Below are 20,814 nucleotides of genomic sequence, written 5' to 3' on the forward strand. Positions count from 1 at the left end.
AAAAAGCAGGGAAAAAATTATATTTGGCCTGCCTGTGTCAGTCCTAAGGTCTCCGTGTACGTGTGTGCTGCGTGGAGAACGTACAAAAATCAAACGCAACCAGCTACGGTTTACTGCAGGCTTGCGCCATTGTCTTTCCTGACTGGCAAATACCTGCTCTGCCAAAGTTAATAACTCTGCTACACTAAAGTTGTGTGACACTTTTTCAGGGCCACACCACAGTTATTAATTAAACGTATTGTTCATTGAATATCCGCAGTGGGGCCCTCCCTTTGCAAAAAAGCAGGGAAAAAATTATATTTGGCCTGCCTGTGTCAGTCCTAAGGTCTCCGTGTACTTGTGTGCTGCGTGGAGAACGTACAAAAATCAAACGCAACCAGCTACGGTTTACTGCAGGCTTGCGCCATTGTCTTTCCTGACTGGCAAATACCTGCTCTGCCAGAGTTAATAACTCTGCTACACTAAAGTTGTGTGACACTTTTTCAGGGCCACACCACAGTTATTAAACGTATTGTTCATTGAATATCCGCAGTGGGGCCTTCCCTTTGCAAAAAAGCGAAAAAATTATATTTGGCCTGCAGGCTTGCGCCAATTTATTTCCTGCCTGGGAAATCAAATCACTGGTAATACAGCATGCTGAGGGGTAGGGGTAGGCCTAGAGGACGTGGACGCGGCCGAGGACGCGGAGGGCCAAGTGAGGGTGTGGGCACAGGCCGAGCTCCTGATCCAGGTGTGTCGCAGCCGACTGCTGCGCGATTAGGAGAGAGGCACGTTTCTGGCGTCCCCACATTCATCGCCCAATTAATGGGTCCACGCGGGAGACCTTTATTAGAAAATGAGCAGTGTGAGCAGGTCCTGTCCTGGATGGCAGAAAGTGCTTCAAGCAAGCTATCATCCAGCCAGAGTTCTGCGCCGTCCAGTGCTGCAAATCCGAATCCTCTGTCTGCTGCTCCTCCTTCCTCCCAGCCTCCTCACTCCACTACAATGACACATGCTCAGGAGCGGGAACACTCCCAGGAACTTTTCTCGGGCCCCTGCTCAGATTGGGCAGCAGCGGTTCCTCTACCACCAGAGGAGTTTATCGTCACTGATGCCCAACCATTGGAAAGTTCCCGGGGTCCGGGGGATGAGGCTGGGGACTTCCGGCAACTGTCTCAAGACCTTTCAGTGGGTGAGGAGGACGATGACGATGAGACACAGTTGTCTTGCAGTGAGGTAGTAGTAAGGGCAGTAAGTCCGAGGGAGCAGCGCACAGAGGATTCGGAGGAAGAGCAGCAGGACGATGAGGTGACTGACCCCACCTGGTGTGCAACGCCTACACAGGACAGGTCTTCAGAGGGGGAGGCACGGGCAGCAGCAGGGCAGGTTGCAAGAGGCAGTGCGGTGGCCAGGGGTAGAGGCAGGGCCAGACCGAATAATCCACCAAGTGTTTCCCAAAGCGCCCCCTCGCGCCATGCCACCCTGCAGAGGCCGAGGTGCTCTAAGGTCTGGCAGTTTTTCACAGAGACGCCTGACGACCGACGAACAGTGGTGTGCAACCTTTGTCGTGCCAAGATCAGCCGGGGAGCCACCACCAACAGCCTGACCACCACCAGCATGCGCAGACATATGATGGCCAAGCACCCCACAAGGTGGGACGAAGGCCGTTCACCGCCTCCGGTTTGCACCGCTGCCTCTCCCCCTGTGCCCCAACCTGCCACTGAGATACAACCCCCCTCTCAGGACACAGGCACGACCGTCTCATGGCCTGCACCCACACCCTCACCTCCGCTGTCCTCGGCCCAATCCAGCAATGTCTCGCACCGCACCGTCCAGCCGTCGCTAGCGCAAGTCTTTGAGCGGAAGCGCAAGTACGCCGCCACGCACCCGCACGCTCAATCGTTAACCGTCCACATAGCCAAATTTATCAGCCTTGAGATGCTGCCGTATAGGGTTGTGGAAACGGAGTCCTTCAAAGCTATGATGGCGGCGGCGGCCCCGCGCTACTCAGTTCCCAGTCGCCACTACTTTTCCCGATGTGCCGTCCCAGCCCTGCACGACCACGTCTCTCGCAACATTGTACGCGCCCTCACCAATGCGGTTAGTGGCAAGGTCCACTTAACTACGGACACGTGGACAAGCACAGGCGGGCAGGGCCACTACATCTCCCTGACGGCACATTGGGTGAATTTAGTGGAGGCTGGGACAGAGTCAGAGCCTGGGACCGCTCACGTCCTACCCACCCCCAGAATTGCGGGCCCCAGCTCGGTGGTGGTATGTTCGGCGGTGTATGCTTCTTCCACTAAAGCACCCTCCTCCTCCTCCTCAACCTCTGTCTCGCAATCTAGATGTGTCAGCAGCAGCAGGACGTCGCCAGCAGTCGGTGTCGCGCGGCGTGGCAGCACAGTGGTGGGCAAGCGTCAGCAGGCCGTGCTGAAACTACTCAGCTTAGGAGATAGGAGGCACACGGCCCACGAACTGCTGCAGGGTCTGACAGAGCAGACCGACCGTTGGCTTGCGCCGCTGAGCCTCCAACCGGGCATGGTCGTGTGTGACAACGGCCGTAACCTGGTGGCGGCTCTGCAGCTCGGCAGCCTCACGCACGTGCCATGCCTGGCCCACGTCTTTAATTTGGTGGTTCAGCGCTTTCTGAAAAGCTACCCACGCTTGTCAGACTTGCTCGTAAAGGTGCGCCGGCTCTGCGCACATTTCCGCAAGTCCCACACGGACGCTGCCACCCTGCGCACCCTGCAACATCGGTTTTATCTGCCAGTGCACCGACTGCTGTGCGACGTGCCCACACGGTGGAACTCTACGCTCCACATGTTGGCTAGGCTCTATGAGCAGCGTAGAGCTATAGTGGATAGTCAGATCACCCTCCTGTCTATATCTCAGCGCGTTCAGGAGGAGGAGGAGGAGCATGAGGAGGATGAGGAGGAGGGGGAAGAGACAGCTTGGCCCACTGCTGACCGTACCCATGCTGCTTGCCTGTCATCATTTCAGCGTGTATGGCCTGAGGAGGAGGAGGAGGATCCTGAAAGTGATCTTCCTAGTGCGGACAGCCATGTGTTGCGTACAGGTACCCTGGCACACATGGCTGACTTCATGTTAGGATGCCTTTCTCGTGACCCTCGCATTCAACGCATTCTGGCCACTACGGATTACTGGGTGTACACACTGCTCGACCCACGCTATAAGGAGAACCTTCCCAGTCTCATTCCCGAAGAGGAAAGGGGTTCGAGAGTGTTGCTATACCACAGGACCCTGGCGGACAAGCTGATGGTAAAATTCCCATCCGACAGTGGTAGTGGCAGAAGGCGCAGTTCCGAGGGCCAGGTAGCAGGGGAGGTGCGTAGATCGAGCAGCATGTACAGCCCAGGCAGTGCAACAGTCTTTAAGGGCCTGGCCAGCTTTATGGCTCCCCAGCAAGTCTGTGTCACCGCTCCCCAGTCAAGGCTGAGTCGGCGGGAGCACTGTAAAAGGATGGTGAGGGAGTACGTAGCCGATCGCACGACCATCCTCGGTGACGCCTCTGCCCCCTACAACTACTGGGTGTCGAAGCTGGACACGTGGCCTGAACTAGCGCTGTATGCCCTGGAGGTGCTTGCTTGTCCTGCGGCTAGCGTGTTGTCGGAGAGGGTGTTTTGTGCGGCTGGGGGAATCATCACAGATAAGCGTACCCGCCTGTCAACCGACAGTGCCGACAGGCTAACACTCATCAAGATGAACAAAGCCTGGATTTCCCCAGACTTCTCTTCTCCACCAGCGGACAGCAGCGATACGTAAGCAATACGTAGGCTGCACCCGCGGATGGAAGCTACGTTCTCTCTCACCATCCAAAACGGGGACATTTCTGCTTCATCAATCTGTGTCTAATATTCCTCCTCCTCCTCCTGCTCCTCCTCCTGAAACCTCACGTAATCACGCTGAACGGGCAATTTTTCTTAGGGCCACAAGGCTCACTCATCTAATTTTTCTAAACAATTTTTATATGTTTCAATGCTCTTAAAAGCGTTGAAACTTTAACTTGAACCAATTTTTCGTTAAACTGGGCTGCCTCCAGGCCTAGTTACCACTTAAGCCACATTAACCAAAGCGATTAATGGGTTTCACCTGCCATCTTGGTTGGGCATGGCCAATTTTTACTGAGGTACATTAGTACTGTTGGTACACCAATTTTTTTGGGCCCTCACCTACAGTGTAATCATAGCAATTTGTATGTTCTTCGCCTGCACTCATGGTACAGAAGTGTGTGTGGGGTTGGCCTACACTTTAGCTACATAAATGTAACTTGGGCCTTGGCTATACTGCAGCTACTGAAATGGAACTAAGACTGCGCTCCCACTATACTGCTGCTTCAGAATTGTTACTGGGGCCTGTCTTGAGTGCTACTATTGCTGACATGGAACGAAGACTGCGCTCCCGCTATACTGCTGCTTCGGAATTGTTACTGGGGCCTGTCTTGAGTGCTACTATTGCTGACATGGAACGAAGACTGCGCTCCCGCTATACTGCTGCTTCGGAATTGTTACTGGGGCCTGTCTTGAGTGCTACTATTGCTGACATGGAACGAAGACTGCGCTCCCGCTATACTGCTGCTTCGGAATTGTTACTGGGGCCTGTCTTGAGTGCTACTATTGCTGACATGGAACGAAGACTGCGCTCCTGCTATAATGCTGCTAGTGATATGTTAGTGTGTTAGTGGGGCCTGTCCTAATGCTATGGCTGAAATGTTACGAATTATGGGCTCTGCCTATACCGCTGCTAATGGTATGTCTCTGGGGTGTGGAAACAGAGGCTTCCCAAAGACATGATGGCTGCGAGGCCATTTCCCACCAACGCGGTTACTGTTAAGGTGCATATAACCACGGACACGTGGAGAGGACACGTAGTGCCTCAAAAACATCCCCCTCCTCCTCCAACAGGGAAAACATTCTTGGCAAATGCCTTTGCATTGGTTCGTCTGGTGGCAGTCCAAGAATTTCACATTTACCGACACTACAAGAGAGCCCCCCCACCATCCCCCCGCCACGGCCCACTTAATCCTGGCCACATTCCGAAAACCAACAAAATAAAACCGCGCTACTAGGTCCGCAGTCACCACCACATTACCACCAACGCGGTTACTGTTAAGGTGCATATAACCACGGACACGTGGAGAGGACACGTAGTGCCTCAAAAACATCCCCCTCCTCCTCCAACAGGGAAAACATTCTTGGCAAATGCCTTTGCATTGGTTCGTCTGGTGGCAGTCCAAGAATTTCACCTTTACCGACACTACAAGAGAGCCCCCCCCACCATCCCCCCGCCACGGCCCACTTAATCCTGGCCACATTCCGAAAACCAACAAAATAAAACCGTGCTACTAGGTCCGCAGTCACCACCACATTACCACCAACGCGGTTACTGTTAAGGTACATATTACCAGTCTGACTGGGGCATGCAGACACCTTGACAGAATGAATAGTGTGTGGCACATAGGTTCCCCATTGCTATGCCCACGTGTGCAGCTCCTGATGGCGGTGGCACAGGATTCTATTTCTCATTGCTTCTGTACAGCATTGTGGGCTATCGCCCCGCCCCTTTTAAAGAGGGTCGCTGCCTAGCCGTGCCAACCCTCTGCAGTGTGTGCCTGCGGTTCCTCCTCATGGCAGACGCACTTATAAATAGACATGAGGGTGGTGTGGCATGAGGGCAGCTGAAGGCTGCGCAGGGACACTTTGGTGTGCGCTGTGGGGGGGAGGGGAGGCGGTTGGTCAGCATGTAACCCAGGAGAAGTGGCAGCGGAGTGTCATCCAGGCAGTGATTGTGCTTTGTTGTAGCTAGTGTGGTGCTTAGCAAAGGTATGCCATGCTAATGAGGGCTTTTCAGAAGTAAAAGTTGTTGGGAGGGGGGGGGGGCACTCTTGCCGCTATTGTGGCTTAATAGTGGGACCTGGGAACTTGAGATGCAGCCCAACATGTAGCCCCTCGCCTGCCCTATCCGTTGCTGTGTCGTTCCCATCACTTTCTTGAATTGCCCAGATTTTCACACATGAAAACCTTAGCGAGCATCGGCGAAATACAAAAATGCTCGGGTTGCCCATTTACTTCAATGGGGTTCGTTATTCGAAACGAACCCTCGAGCATCGCGAAAAGTTCGTTCCGAGTAACGAGCACCCGAGCATTTTGGTGCTCGCTCATCTCTAGTGAGGATGAACATCTTGTTGAAATAACTATTACATTTCTTTCTTTAACCCCAAAACATATCTATTAAATCCAATTACATCAGGCAATATAGCATTTTTCCCCCCTTGTGGCATTGCAGTGAAACCTAGAACTGATCCCATAATATTTTGTATGACATATCAAGGTATCAGTTTTGATGCTGGACACCTCTCTGTACTGGACAGAAAGACATTGCATTCAGCATTGTTTCTGTCCAACTGTGGATGGTGGACTGGTGCAAAAAATGCAATCCAAATAATGTCCAGCTCTGTTGCAAAAACACTGGCAGGATACAGCTGATAGTCTGGGTCTCATATAATAGATACATAGGTTTTCAGTTGGGTTTACATTAGGATTAAGGAGATTATCGCACTTCTAGCTGTTGTGCTGCAGGAAGCAAACAGCTCTGTACGTTGTGCAGTGGTTCGGGTTGGTACTGCAGGGTGAGTCAGCCTGCAGTACCTACTCCGGTTACTATGCAATGTATCTCTATTGAAATTGTCTGTTTGTCTCGGTTTGGTAAGACTCTGTCAGGATTCATTTTCTAACAGGATGGACAAATGGAGATGGTCTCATGTTTCTGTCCTATTGAACAATATGATCCTGATAGATCTGTTTTTGTTGACACCTGCTGACAATAAGTCAGTTATCCCGGTTAAGAAACTGTTAGTGGTTACTTCATTTTTTGCCCTCAAGTGTAAAGCAATATTTTGACATTTGTAACAGTGGGCTTAAGTTCTACTAAGTATCTAAAAGTGAGAATGAAAATCATAAAGCTGAAAAAACACAATTACTAGGAAAATCCTTCCATCGCCCCATTTGCCGTGAGGTCTTTTTTTGACCTTGCTTTTGATGGATGTCTAAGTGCTATTATTGTTCTCTGGCTCCTCCATTAGCTTTCTATCGCAGCACTAATAACAATTACAATAATTGCACAGTAAATCCTTTCAACAAATTTACTTTCACAGAAGGGTGATAAATGGAGCTATTAAGAGGGAATGCAGAGGTTAGGGCAAAAATGGAAGTCATCAGCTGAACTCAACTGTGTTGTGTTCCAGAAAGGAACTGGAGTAGCTTAACTGCAATCACGTACACTTGTAGGTGACCTGAAATACATTATATCCTCCTTCAGTGTTATGGTCTGTAGGGTGCAGATTATTGGCTTGATATGTTTCTGCAGATTTACTTATAAACTTGTCTTATAAATTACCGTATATACTCGAGTATTAGCCGACCCGAGTATAAGCTGAGTCAATAAATCTTACCACAAAAAACTGGTAAAACTTATTGACTCGAGTATAAGCTGAGGTATACTCGAGTATATACTAGGTAAAGAAAAAATGCAATACTCACCTCCCAGCTGGCGTCTGTGTCTCTGGCGTGATGGTCTCCCCAGCACTGCGGCAAGCTGCTTGAGAATTCTCCCCCTGTCATCTCTCTGCTCAGCTTTGAATTCCCCCGCCGTTAGCGCTGTGTAAGTAAGCGCTGTGATTGGATTGAGCGCCAGCCAATCACAGCCGGCGCTCGATAAACCAGTCACAGCCATTCAGTGTTGTCATCCACTGAATGGCTGTGAATGATCGAGCACCGGCTGTTATTGACTGCGCTGACGGCAGGGGAATTCAAAGCTGAGCGGGGAGAATTCTCTAGCAGCTTGCTGCACCGCTGGGGAGACCATCGCGCCTGGGACAATGACGCAGGCTGGGAGGTGAGTATTACGGATTTTTTGTTGTTTTTTTTTTTACCTCACTCAAGTATAAGCCGAGGGGGGGCTTTTTCAGCATAAAAAAAGTGCTGAAAAACTAGGTTTATACTCGAGTATATATGGTACTTATACATTTTTCATGCATTCCTCAGCCACTCTATTTTCATATACTGTTGGTATGATATACTGCACTGCTTTAACCTCATAAGGACATGTCCCTCTTTTTTAATTTTTGGGTTTTCCTCCCACTTTCAAAGAATCCTAACTACTTTAATTTATCAATCAACATAAATGTCTTCTTGCTTTTTGCAGCGTGAGTTGTTTTTCAATGGTACTATGTAGTGTACCATATAAGGTACTTTAAAAACTTTTAAAAACTTCTAAAACTTTCTTTTTCCGTCAAGATATTTATTTGAGGGCTCGTTTTTTGCAGCATATCCTGCAGTTTCTATTGGTACCATTTTGGAGTGCATACCACTTTTTGATTGCTTTTTATTCAATTTTGTTTTCTTAAAGACAAGGTGACCAAAAGAGAGCAATTCTGGCGTTATGTACTTTTTTTTTCTCTGACGAATTTCACGGTATGGGATAAATAATGTGTAGAGCTGACTGAAACTGACACAGCGATACCAAGTGAGTTTTTTTATTTTTATAAATATTGGAAAAAGTTTTAGTACCTTTTTTCATTATTTTTTTTTTACTCCGTTTACATTTTTTTTTTATTACTCATAGGGGACTTGAACTTGCAGTCATTTGATCGCTCCTGCAGCATAATGTAATGCCATACCATAGTATTACATTATACCGCGATCTGATAGGCAGTCTTCATAGGGCATCTACAATAGCAGCCCTGGGAGCCTTCAGAAGGCCCTTGATCAGGGCATTTAAAGGGTTTACAGCCGCAATCAGTGTGAACGATGAATGCGGCTGTTGCAGGTGGGTGTCAGCTGTAAGAAACAGCCGGCACACAGTGTATGAGTGGGATCGAACCCCGTATCCCACTCCATGCAAACCCTGAATCTCCATGACTTAACTGTACGTCATGGAGCGTTAAGGGGTTAAAAAGTGCTTTTCCACCTACTGTAGACCATCAGAGCAGCTCATGAATATGCACAAGTTGCAGCTTAACATATTGTGCATGTGGTGGCCCTTCTCCAAGAAGCCACAACACCTAATTAAAAAAACATATCGGTGAAGCCAAATCTCAGTGGAGATATACTGAAATCTGACATTTTCCTACTGATCATAGTACAGTATTCATGGGTGTTAGTGGTTTGCTTTTATAGTAAGTAGTTATTGCTACAGAACTTTGGGAAAGGCTTTCCTGATCTCAAGGGAGAATATGTGATTTAGTCCTCGGCACGCAGTCTACAGATGAAGTTGTGGTACGGCCATGTTAGAGCTTAATTGTAGCTCAGCGTGATGGAACAAGGGATCTCCTATATTAAACAGAAAGTAGATGTGCGTTAAACTAGAATCACTAAACCTCATCAGGGAGCTGATTGGGATGCACAGCAAGTCTTCAACATTATAATTTTCACTGAGAACTCAAAAAGAAATAATTTTAAAATATAACATTATTTTATACTAAAACTGGGCTATTACCCGAAAAACATTTAATGGTTAAAACAGCTGCACTGATATCTACAAACTATTGGGATATAGTATGTTACCGTAGCACAGATCTACATGGAGACGGGCTTGCACTCTTCTCATCCATCCATTGGTAATTCTAGGATGGTATATATAGATATTTACAAGCACCCCATTGAGGTGCTCAGTTGGAGTAACTATCAGACCCTACATATTTCTGGATTAATTCTACATCCCAGGCATGCCTATCTAATGCTCACTGTAACTAGAGCATGATCCATGCTGCTATTCAGCAATGTGACATTTCATGCTGCGAGTATTGGTGACAGCTTTGCCACACTCTGCAGCCCCTTTTACCCAAATGCCCCACCTCTTCAGTGAACCCAGCCCCATTCGGCCAATCGCCAACTGCTGCATCATAACATAACTGCATCATATTGGCTCCCTTGGACCAGGTGGGGTGTGATGTCGGTGGACGCGGTGATGTCACTTGGGGATGCAGTCACATTCCTTTACCAGGACTCCTGGCCACGATCTCTTGAATGGCTTATGTTTGTAGTGTATTATATAATAATGTAGCCTCAACTCCGATTTCAGCACTGAACACCATTTGTTGCCGATGAGTGAGCAGATTTATTTTGAACCGGAGGAATTAAATCTTTCGCTACATTGTTAGTCTGGTTTTAAATATAATTTAACATTGTTAGTATATACTTTCAATAGGTGACCGCACATGGAAAGCTTAAAGCACAGATGATAACATTACACATAACATGACATGAGGGAAGCTGGATACCTCAATACCTGCATACTCACTTTATGGCAAGCTGGGAAAGTCCCATTTACTACTGTACATATTAGCGATGCAGTTATGATTATTCAATAAATAATTATGCTGTTGAAGCTTAGAGCCATAGGGTCAGATTTAACCCCAATACACTGAAATTATGCTCGTAGTGCCTACTCTAAGCATTTTTTAAATTAAATTAATGTATACAGAAAACTTAATTTATACGTGGTGCAACCCCCTCCTTTTTATCCACAGCCTTGGATCGATATCGCACTCGTATGAAACTCGCCCGTGGAAATACAGCCTGAAATTCATATTGATATATTTGCATTGTGTATTATTGTTGGTGTACATGTGAACTTCAGTAGTATTTCTATCCTTATCAGAACTTAATAAGATTTTTTTTTTGAGCCATTTTAGGGCTCTGCTTTAGGCCGGTTGCACATAAACTAATTGGATTTTGGATGCGGGATTCCGCAACGGAATGCGACTTTGTGCCTGGTCAGTGACCCTGCGTTCCTGTCATTTCTGGCGAGCCGGCGGACATGCGCAGTGCAGATTTTCCTGCACCATTGCTAAGCGATGATGCAGGTCCTGTGACCTGTTTGCAGTGGCAATTGCAAAAGGGCTGTGGGTCGGATGGCTTGCATTGACTTCAAGGAGCCCGGACCAAAACAGAGCATGCCAAGATTTTTCCTCTGCAAGTGGAAAGTCGCAGTCGCTGTTTGTTTGAGCAGACATGCAAATGCTCCATGGGTTTGAATTGGTGCGGAATGCTTCAGATCGTCCACACGGGAGACGACTGCGGGTTCGACAAGTCAAACTCTGTCATGTGCAGCCGGGCCATAACAAATGCTCAAAAGTGCTACTTCTGGATGCCCATAATCTGTAAACAGAAGTTTGTTAGTTTCTAGCTGAGACAATTAGCCTATGGAAGGCTCAGCACTGCATGATGTTTGATGACTACCCTGTTTCCCTGAAAATAAGACATACCCTGAAAATAAGGCATAGCATGATTGCATTTTTGAGGATGCAAAATGATTTTTCAGGCTTTTTGAGGATGCTTGAAATATAAGCCCTACTCCAAAATTAAGCCCTGCTAACAGTTAATTAAAAAAGTCAATTTAAATAGTGTCCAGGCAGCTATACATGTAAAAAAGTTAAACCTTTTTGAACAAAAATTAATATAAGACACTGTCCTATTTTCGGGGAAACACGGTAGTTCCCCCTGGGTCAGCTAATTTCAGCTTGGTTTACTTGCCTAGCCATTTATATAGGACATAGATATGTTTGTTGGGAAACCATGAACACTATTTACTTGTAGGTCGGGAGTGATTGTCACTGTAATGCTGGGATGGGTTATTCTTAAGAAATTAACCTTAGTTCAAACTTTTTAATATGTGTTTGTAAGACAAAAGACTTTTCTAAACTGGACTAGGAAGAAAATAGTCATGAAAGTACAAGTAACTATGTTCACATCATATCAGCAATAAAGCCCATCCTATGTCATTAGGTTCTAGATGGAAACCAATCAGATTTGAGGTGCTGAATTGTGGTTCGTTTTGCATGTTAAAAATCAGAAATATATCCGTGTAAGTTTAAAGTCACACAGGCCTTACTTACATGCTCGCCAACGTGTGCTTATCACAACGATGCCAGGAGGTTTTAATTAAAAAACTCTGCATTATTTTTTTTGTGAAATTGCCATCCTCAGGTGGGTGTTTCACGTGCATTAGAGGATTGCAAGTGTTTCCCATTGATTTCAATGAGAAACATCATCTCACACGACATGTGAGCAGCATGAGATGTTTTTTAAGGTCCCATTGAAAACAATAGGCGAGGTGTTACAAGGGAACCCCAAAAGATGGAACTCGCTGCGATTTAAAAAAAAAAAATAAAAAATTCTATCCTCACAAAAAAACCAAAAGTTCATGTCTTATATCATATTCGGGTGACCTTTGTGTGTATAAATAAGCCTAAACACTTGTGCGGTTGTCTTATATATGCATCTAATTTGCCTTGTGGTAAGTCCCCTGGTGCAAGCACCGAATCATGGCTGATTCTAGGTTGACATCACATTGTCATCGTGACGTTTTCTTGGCAAACTGTTTTTGTGGGGTGGTTTGCCATTGCCTTCCCCAGTCATCTTTTACCGACCTCAGAAGGATGGAAGGTTGATTCAACCTTGAGCCAGCTACCTAAACTATGTGGCGATTGAACCTGCAACCTTCAGGTTGTGAGCGAGAAATTAGGACCGCATTTCTGCTGCCTTAAGACTCTGCGCCACATGACTCAGTGATCCTGCAGTTTTGAGAGAGGTTAAACAGGGCTGTACTTACAGGTGGTGCAGACCTAGGCACAGCGTCTGGACGTACCCCATATAAGGCTGGGTTCCCACTATGCTTTACTGTTCACCAAGCCTTTTTGTCCTAAGGTTCCATCTGAATCCCCAAAAATTGCATTCAGAACTCTGTGTGGAACCAGAAATTTTAATAGGTCAAACTGAAACCAAAGGTGTCTCCAGCTGACATGGTATCCATTCTTTTCTGTTTATTTCTGGAAGACACAAAAGCATAGTCGACTAGATTTATTTTGTTCTTGATCTTCATTTGACTCATTAAAATCTACAGTTCCTTCGATGATCCATCTGAATACTGTTTTTGGTGGTTCAGACGGGACAGGAACTCGCAGCATAGTAAATCGTGCTATGTGAATGAACCCTTAATCAAACTTTTGAGAATGAACATCAGGGGCATTCTGAAAGTTTGCATAACGTAACATAGTAACATACTATGCTAGGCTGAAAAGACACCGGTCCATCCAGTTCAGCGTGTTTCACACACCCCCACCCCACATTGTTGATCCAGACAATATAAAATACAGATCCTCAGAAATCCCTGCTGATCAGCTGATATTGGGCCAGCTGTCACCACAGACTGAGTCGGAAGCACTATCCATAGTTTGGTAATGGTAATTTAGGCACAGCTCGCATTTAATTCCATGGCTGCTGTACTACAGACAGAACAGTCTACTTCCGGCCCTGTCTGCCATGACAGCGCGCCCAGCAAACAGCTTATCGGCTGGAGTTCCAAGCAGTGCATCCCCTCCGATCAACTATTTATGGCCTATCCTGAGCCTCGGTCATTAAAGGGGTTGTCCCGCGAAAGCAAGTGGGGGTATACACTTCTGTATGGCCATATTAATACACTTTGTAATATACATCGTGCATTAAATATGAGCCATACAGAAGTTATTCACTTACCTTCTCCGTTGCTGGCGTCCCCGTCTCCATGGTGCCGTCTAATTTCAGCGTCTAACCTCCCGATTAGACGCGCTTGCGCAGTCCGGTCTTCTCCCTTCTGAATGGGGCCGCTCGTGCCGGAGAGCTGCTCCTCGTAGCTCCGCCCCGTCACGTGTGCCGATTCCAGCCAATCAGGAGGCTGGAATCGGCAATGGAACGCACAGAGCCCACGGTGCACCATGGGAGAAGACCTGCGGTCCACCGTGGGTGAAGATCCCGGCGGCCATCTTAGCAAGGTAAGTAAGAAGTCGCCGCAGCGCGGGGATTCGGGTAAGTACTATCCGTTTGTTTTTTTTTACCCCTGCATCGGGTTTGTCTCGCGCCAAACGGGGGGCCTATTGAAAAAAAAACAAAACCGTTTCGGCGCGGGACAACCCCTTTAATAGTAAAGTCCTGGACAACTCTAATAGGAGTATGCATAAACAGTAACTTGCTTGAGACCAAGGGAGTACAGTAGCTCTAGCCACAAGGTCCAGATGTCAAGAAGTGCCCTCTTGGGTGTAAGAATGTAAGAATGTTCTTGTTAATAGTTCTCTATTGGTAGATACTAGAAATGAGTGAGCGTACTCGCTAAGGCAAACTACTCGAGCGAGTAGTGCCTTATGCGAGTACCTGCTCGCTTGTCTCATAAGATTCGGGTGCCGAGGGGGAGAGCGGTGAGTTGCGGGAGTGAGCAAGGGGGAGCGGGGGAGAGAGTGTGAGAGAGATTCCCCCCCCCCCCCCACGTTCCTCCCCGCTCTCCTCCGCCGCTCCCCGCCCCACACCGGCACCCAAATCTTTTGAGACGAGCGGGCACTACTGGCTCGAGTAGTTTACCTTAACGAGTACGCTTGCTCATCTCTAGTAGATACCATTATATTCTTACTTCTGGATTGCAGATGAAATAAAGGTAGCCATACTGCCCTTTGCATTACAACTAGTCATTTCACTGTCAACATGCTGTTGGGTGTTCCTTGTGAAGCCCTAGTTTAAACCTTTCTTTACTTCAGGCCTGAGAATTAGCAGAAGATTCCAAACACATAATTTTAACCTATTAATTTAATCTGGGAAGAAAGACAAAGGGAGGCGTTGGAGCATGTGCATACACTACATAGGACAACAAATCCAAGCATATGGTCATTGATTTCACAATTTTTACCAAAAATTATCTGCAATATGGGAACTAACAATCATAACTACGACCATTCGTCCCCATGCAGCAAACATTGACTGGCTGCACATCTCCAGGTTAATAGTAGATGTGCAGCCAACCAGCAAGCATGTTTATGTGAACATAAAAAAGACAATCAGTCCATGAACGAGCATTGGCTCTTTCGTTGATTGATCAATCGCACTTTTTTTTATACGGCCCAATTGGGCAAACTGGTATTCAGCTCACATTCCTGTGTGAAAATCTGGAAAAGGTTCTTAAAGTGATTTCATAAAACCATGCCAGAAACTATACAAGCAAGAGACTACAAATGTTGTACGAGTAGAGGGACATTTTATAATGTATTGGTAACCCATTGCATTACCATAGAGAATGTAGTATGGAATACGAGTTAGATGTGGTAGCACCCACACTCTTATATTAGCTGCATAGAGCCAACGTTTAACACTGGCATCTCCTTTCCAGAAGACTGAATAAATGTCGGTACAGTCTGTACAAAATATGGCAGTTATATTTAGCAACACTTCATCATTTCAGTTATCGGAAATACGATGCACATTATGTCTTCTCTTTTAATTACATTTTGTGACCTGACTGATGATTTCAAAATTATTAGATTACTTTTCCTACATGAGAATGCCTCTTTCGTTCTAAAGGCGGCTGTGATGTAATTGGATTAGCAGCCAGTACCACCCGGTTGACATTGCCAGCAATTCCCAGGCGTGTCCTAGCAGGCTTTGTTCCAGCAATGATAAACCCACTGTCGTCCTTTTTTTTTTTTTTTTTTTAACCATTTGTGCACCAAGAGCATCCTTGAACCCTTTTTACTGTGCAAAAATAAGCTTAATCAAACAATTGTTCCTCAACCTGTCCCTATCTAAAGTTTAATGCAGATTTTTTATTTAGGTTATTAAGAAAGAGACTGGATTTTGGAGAGATTTTGGATTTGGAATGACTTGTCAGTATCGTTCAGACTTTATAAACATAGGTAAGTTTATATTACTACTCATTACTGCCATCTACTGTGTAGTTTAGCCTACTTGTAGATCTATGGCCTAATGTAGCCCGAAAAGTATCTTTTGGCTATTAAGAAAATGTTTAGCGTTGCTAAGTATGCTTGGCTGAACCTGTCTGCATAGTAACGTATGACATTACCTACAGTAGTAATTATCTTCATTCTTTCAACATCTGCTTGTAATACATGTCAAGCTAGTACTCGTTTTTGGAGAGTAGTTATAGTGTAGTCATTACAGTTGTTAAATCATGGTACATACTTGATACAGTGTCGTAGATGTCACAAATGGCACATTACAGCACACGGTCTTTATAAGTGGATTCCATTTCATTTCATATTCTGTCAAATATGTCCAACATGCCCAATTTCACTTTAAAAAGTAGACATTTAAATCTGGGCTAAACTAATTTCCAAATAGGCTGAGCACCTATTTACCTAAACTGAACAAACAGGATTCGTTCCAGGCAGAGGATAAAGCCAATTTAACGAAGATTATCCACTGTATCCATTATGTCCTCAAACACAAGATTCCATTAATCCTTCTCTCCACTGATGACGAGAAGGTTTTTGACAGAATTAGTTGGACATGTATGACCAAATGCTCATTAAATTTGGCTTCTCCCCTAAATTCATCTCTCCAATATGTAATAACCCCTCTGTAAGAACACAAATCAATGGCACCCTATCGGAACCCCAACATTCATGGTCTCAAAATCGGAGATCGGGTTCCCCAGAATGCAGCATTTACTGATGACCTCCTCATCTTAATTTCCACCCCCTCACAAGTATTACCTCATAGCCCAGCAATTTTTGAAAGATTCAGTGCCCGTGGTTGTGGCATCTTAAAAAGCCCCCAGCAATCTACTACTTAATCTAAAACTCTATTACTAAGGGGACAATTAAGTCCTTTTGGGATTTAAAATCCAAACTTGGTTCTATTTCCAGACAATCTCCACTGATGCCAGACTCTTGATGTGGAAGCACACATTTTTTCTCATAGACATATATATGATTTCACAGAAGTATTTTCTTCTAAAATTTCTTATAAGGGATATTACAGAGATGCAGTACAGTAGGATATGAAGTGTCTACATCACCACAATGTGACTCAATGTGTCACTGAGTGTATGTGCTTGGCTTAGCAATGCTCATGAGACCCAACTTGAAGAGTTCTTGGAGAGTGCTGTTATCTCTTTAGCTTTAGTAGAGGTCCAAACGTGCTTGCTTTTTTCTTATTTGAATATGGGATATTGAATGATGAACGTCTTTTAAATAGGGCAGTGAAATGTATTTACTTGGAAGTCTAATATTTTGTTCTACTTCTGAATATAAAATACTTTTTAACACCCATCTAATTGTCTTTAAATCTTTGAGATAGCACTAAGTAAAACCTGCTGTTCTGGATCCCTACATACTTGAAAGACCAACGTAGTGCCATACGTGACTGGCAGCCGTCACAGGCAGCCTACAACACACAGCTAAAATGCAATTCAAATATTAAAATAATTAGCATTTAACAAAGTTACAGTAGTGTTTAAAAAGTCAGTTTGAGGTTTTTTTTCTCTATATATCAAAGTTACTTGTTAAAGGGCCACTCCAGCGAAAACACATTTTTCTATTCCTGCCCCCCTCATCTAATAGCCAATCACACTCTGGAGGTCTCCTTTGTGTATTCCAGCCACTTCCCTGTAGTCAGGGGTGTAAGTATAGGGGGGTGCAGAAGGTGCAGTTGCACATTGGCCCAGGAGCCCTAGGGGGCACATAGTCTCTCTTCCCCATATTGCAAACCAGTACTATCAATGAAACTTTATAATTGGGGGCCCAGTTCCAGATTTTGTACTGGGGCCCAGCAGCTTCAAGTTATGCCTCTGCCTGCAGTATAGCCTTTTTATTAGCCACCATCTTGATGCTGAAAGATTTTGGTTTCATTTTCACATCTATCCCATGATGCATCTGCACAGCTATACTATTTCTTTCTGCCAGGAGGAGGAGGGCAGTTTAATTATCATTAACTCTTATAGTCTTTTAAATAAGCTACAGATCATAAATATACATTCAGGAGAATGAGCTGTGATCTCTTCTATTATATCTGTGTGATCATAATCAGCAACTGTGACAGGAATGACTGTGCCTCCCTGCAGTCAGATCCTGTGTAACAGCATCACAAAGACTAAGAAATTGACTAGGAAATGAAAACATAGCCCCAAGTAGATCTTTGATGGTCAACATGGAGATCACATGACAATCTGAGGAATGATAGAAAGGAATAAACTAACCAAGGTAGCACTAGCTCACTTATATATACTAGGGGGATAGCTATAACATGACTGAATTTAAAGAAAATCATTTGGGTGATTAAAAGAATAGTAAAGTGGATAGAATAAGAGTCATTTTGCTTCATTTATAGTTTTTAGGTAAGAAAAGTCTCACTATAATGAACTAGCTGCTATTCTTATTTTTTGCCTCAGGTGGTTTTGATCTGGATATCAAGGGCTGGGGTGGAGAAGATGTTCATCTATACCGTAAATACCTTCACAGCCACCTTATTGTGATCAGAACACCTGTTAGAGGACTCTTCCACTTGTGGCATGAAAAGCGCTGTATGGATGAGCTGACTCCAGAGCAATACAAGATGTGCATGCAGTCGAAGGCCATGAATGAAGCTTCTCATGGACAGCTCGGCATGCTGGTCTTCAGACATGAAATTGAGGCACATCTTCGTAAACAGAAGCAAAAGTCCAATGTCAAGAAATCATGAGACAAGATGGTATTCATTACTAAGGTTATCTTAAGCCTCTGCTGCTGAAGAGGAACAGGCAAAATGAGTCGGTGAATGCAAAATCTGGGCAGTAGATGTGCATACTGACAACTTTCAATGGTCCTTCAGAATACAGCAGGTTTTTAGAGGATGGGTTAACTGGAGAAATCAGATAGAACAGGGCTGACCCCGGAAATGAATTTCTCTAAGTAACTGGGAACATTTATGAACTACATATTGCAAACAAAATCAAGACTTTGTTTGACATTCACATGCACTTGACTGGGCGTATCATAACTAGAACATGGAGCAATGAATAATGCTACACAATGAGTAACAGCAAAATATTCATTTACTTATGGACAGCAGAGAGGAATCTTCAATTTCCATGACAACTTTTTGTTTCATAATGCATTTGAATGTACAGTATTTCAGAGACCTAGATTTCAGATACTTCTTTGTAAACTTTACCATATTGCTGCAACATCCGAAGCCAAATATTAGAAGCCATATGAAACATGTGTTTTTTGGAGTGTCTCTCTGAAGGCTGAATGCAAGAATATGTCTAAATGCGGTTTGATACAATAATGGCCAGGATCCCATTGTGCCGTAAGTGCACTATTGGAAGATTTTCGCATTGTCTTGATTTGTATTGAAATATGAATGATGAATAATTATGCGACAAAAGCACAAATTACTGTATTTTCTAAGTCCTGTTGTGTTAACCTATATTTTTGCAGAAGTGGAATGCACAGCATATTCTTTAAAAAGCAGATGGTATTTATGGTTGATGTTCTGGATTAGAGTGATTTAGACCAGTTCAAACTTCTGAAAGCAGCTAAAAAGACAAACATTATACTGTGACTTTGCACAGAATATATTCTTTGTTCTCTGACAATATGTAACTCCAGGGAGAAGTGAATCCTGTAATTATGAGGCAGTTATTACTTCTCAATCCCACTGGCCCCAATTTCTCAAAGGGTTCTTGTGTGTAGAATGGAGAATTCCTGACACATAAGGACAGATAGAAAAGGTCAAAGCTTAGCATTATGGGAATGCACACATTGTACGTTGCAACTCGTAGGGATAAGAAACTGCACTAGATTTCTGAAGATAATCATTGATTTTTCTAAAAGGTTTGTTTTGCTACTAAGATTATATATACTTGGTGCAGCAAACTTCAGCTGTGACGGGTCACGTTGTAGGACTGCGACCTTGCACTGTCATTGAACTTAATCGAGTCATATGTTGTGATAGTGGCAAGCTGTGACTTGCATCGTGACTCCATTGAGTCCAGTGGCAGTGCAACATTGCAGTTCTACAAAGCACTCTTTGGTTGCATGCCCCCTGTCGCTACCAAAGTCAGTGTCCTAGCTCTAGAACTATGTGATGGAGCCGGTAAAAGAAGAAATACGAGCTCATCATTTGATAAGCAGCCTGCAACTAAATAGAGATTTGGAAGGTTTTAATGCCATTATCCACACATTTGAACCTTAAGGCTGTTTTAATAGATTATTGTAGCCCGGAACGGTCGTCTGCTCAGCTCTTGGCCGTATTACTTTTCTGGAGTTTTTGGAAGGTGGGAAAATGCATCAGTTCTGTAGTAGGGTGAGAAATGTTTTCTGTGAGGAGGGTTACGTTGTTTTGGTGAAAAATAGATTAAGAAAAAGATACAAATAAAATGGTATTTACAAACAAACTTATCTTCGCATGAAATGTTTGACCTGTGAATTTGATGACTGTGTGAAGCTTCCAATGTTCTCCCAGTAACCTTGTGATCTGGATTTTAGTACAGCTATGGAGGGAAGATTACCTTCTGTGTATGTACGGCTCCTTCACACTGGCGTGGGCTCAGTTAAGCATTTCCGCTGGAGAAAAACATTTCTGTTTTGTTCTCAATCGATTTTTATTAAAAATAGAAATATTTCAGTTTATTTCCATGTAATGCCGTTCTATTCATTATGGTTTTTCAAATTGAAGAAATATCTGAAAAACAGAAATGAAAATAAATGAAAACATTTCTGTTTTTAATTAATTAAAACTTTTGGAAATTAATGGGGAACAAAATGGAAAACGTATAATTCAGGGTTTTTTATTTCTGTTTCTCTGCTTATCAAATGGAACAGAAAACGGAAATGATTAATTGAGCCCAACGCCAGTCGGAACAAGTCCTTGCTCTTGTGAAGATGCCTTAAAAATATCAAAACTCTCCTCTATGTGAATGCGGTGTTGTAAAACCATAGAGATTAATGCTGCAACCGAGGACTGGCTTTGTTATCTCTGAGGCTCACAGTGTATCTCATGTAAAAGAAAAAAT

General features: G+C 44.5%; 1 protein-coding gene across 8 annotated transcripts in view; it reads left to right on the forward strand.

The window, feature by feature from the left end:
• CSGALNACT1 (chondroitin sulfate N-acetylgalactosaminyltransferase 1) overlaps positions 1–20,196 on the forward strand; it is a 457,921-nt gene extending 437,725 nt beyond the window's left edge. For all 8 annotated transcript variants that reach the window (XM_066574138.1, XM_066574135.1, XM_066574136.1 and 5 more), the window contains 2 exons: positions 15,631–15,712; positions 18,208–20,196. In XM_066574138.1, the coding sequence (XP_066430235.1) occupies positions 15,631–15,712; positions 18,208–18,497 (372 nt within the window). In that variant the 3' untranslated portion in view covers positions 18,498–20,196. The remainder of the gene's footprint in view (positions 1–15,630; positions 15,713–18,207) is intronic.
• The last annotated feature ends 618 nt before the right edge of the window (positions 20,197–20,814 follow it).

The sequence above is a fragment of the Eleutherodactylus coqui genome, chromosome 7, assembly GCF_035609145.1.
Source record: "Eleutherodactylus coqui strain aEleCoq1 chromosome 7, aEleCoq1.hap1, whole genome shotgun sequence".
Lineage (NCBI taxonomy): Eukaryota > Metazoa > Chordata > Amphibia > Anura > Eleutherodactylidae > Eleutherodactylus > Eleutherodactylus coqui.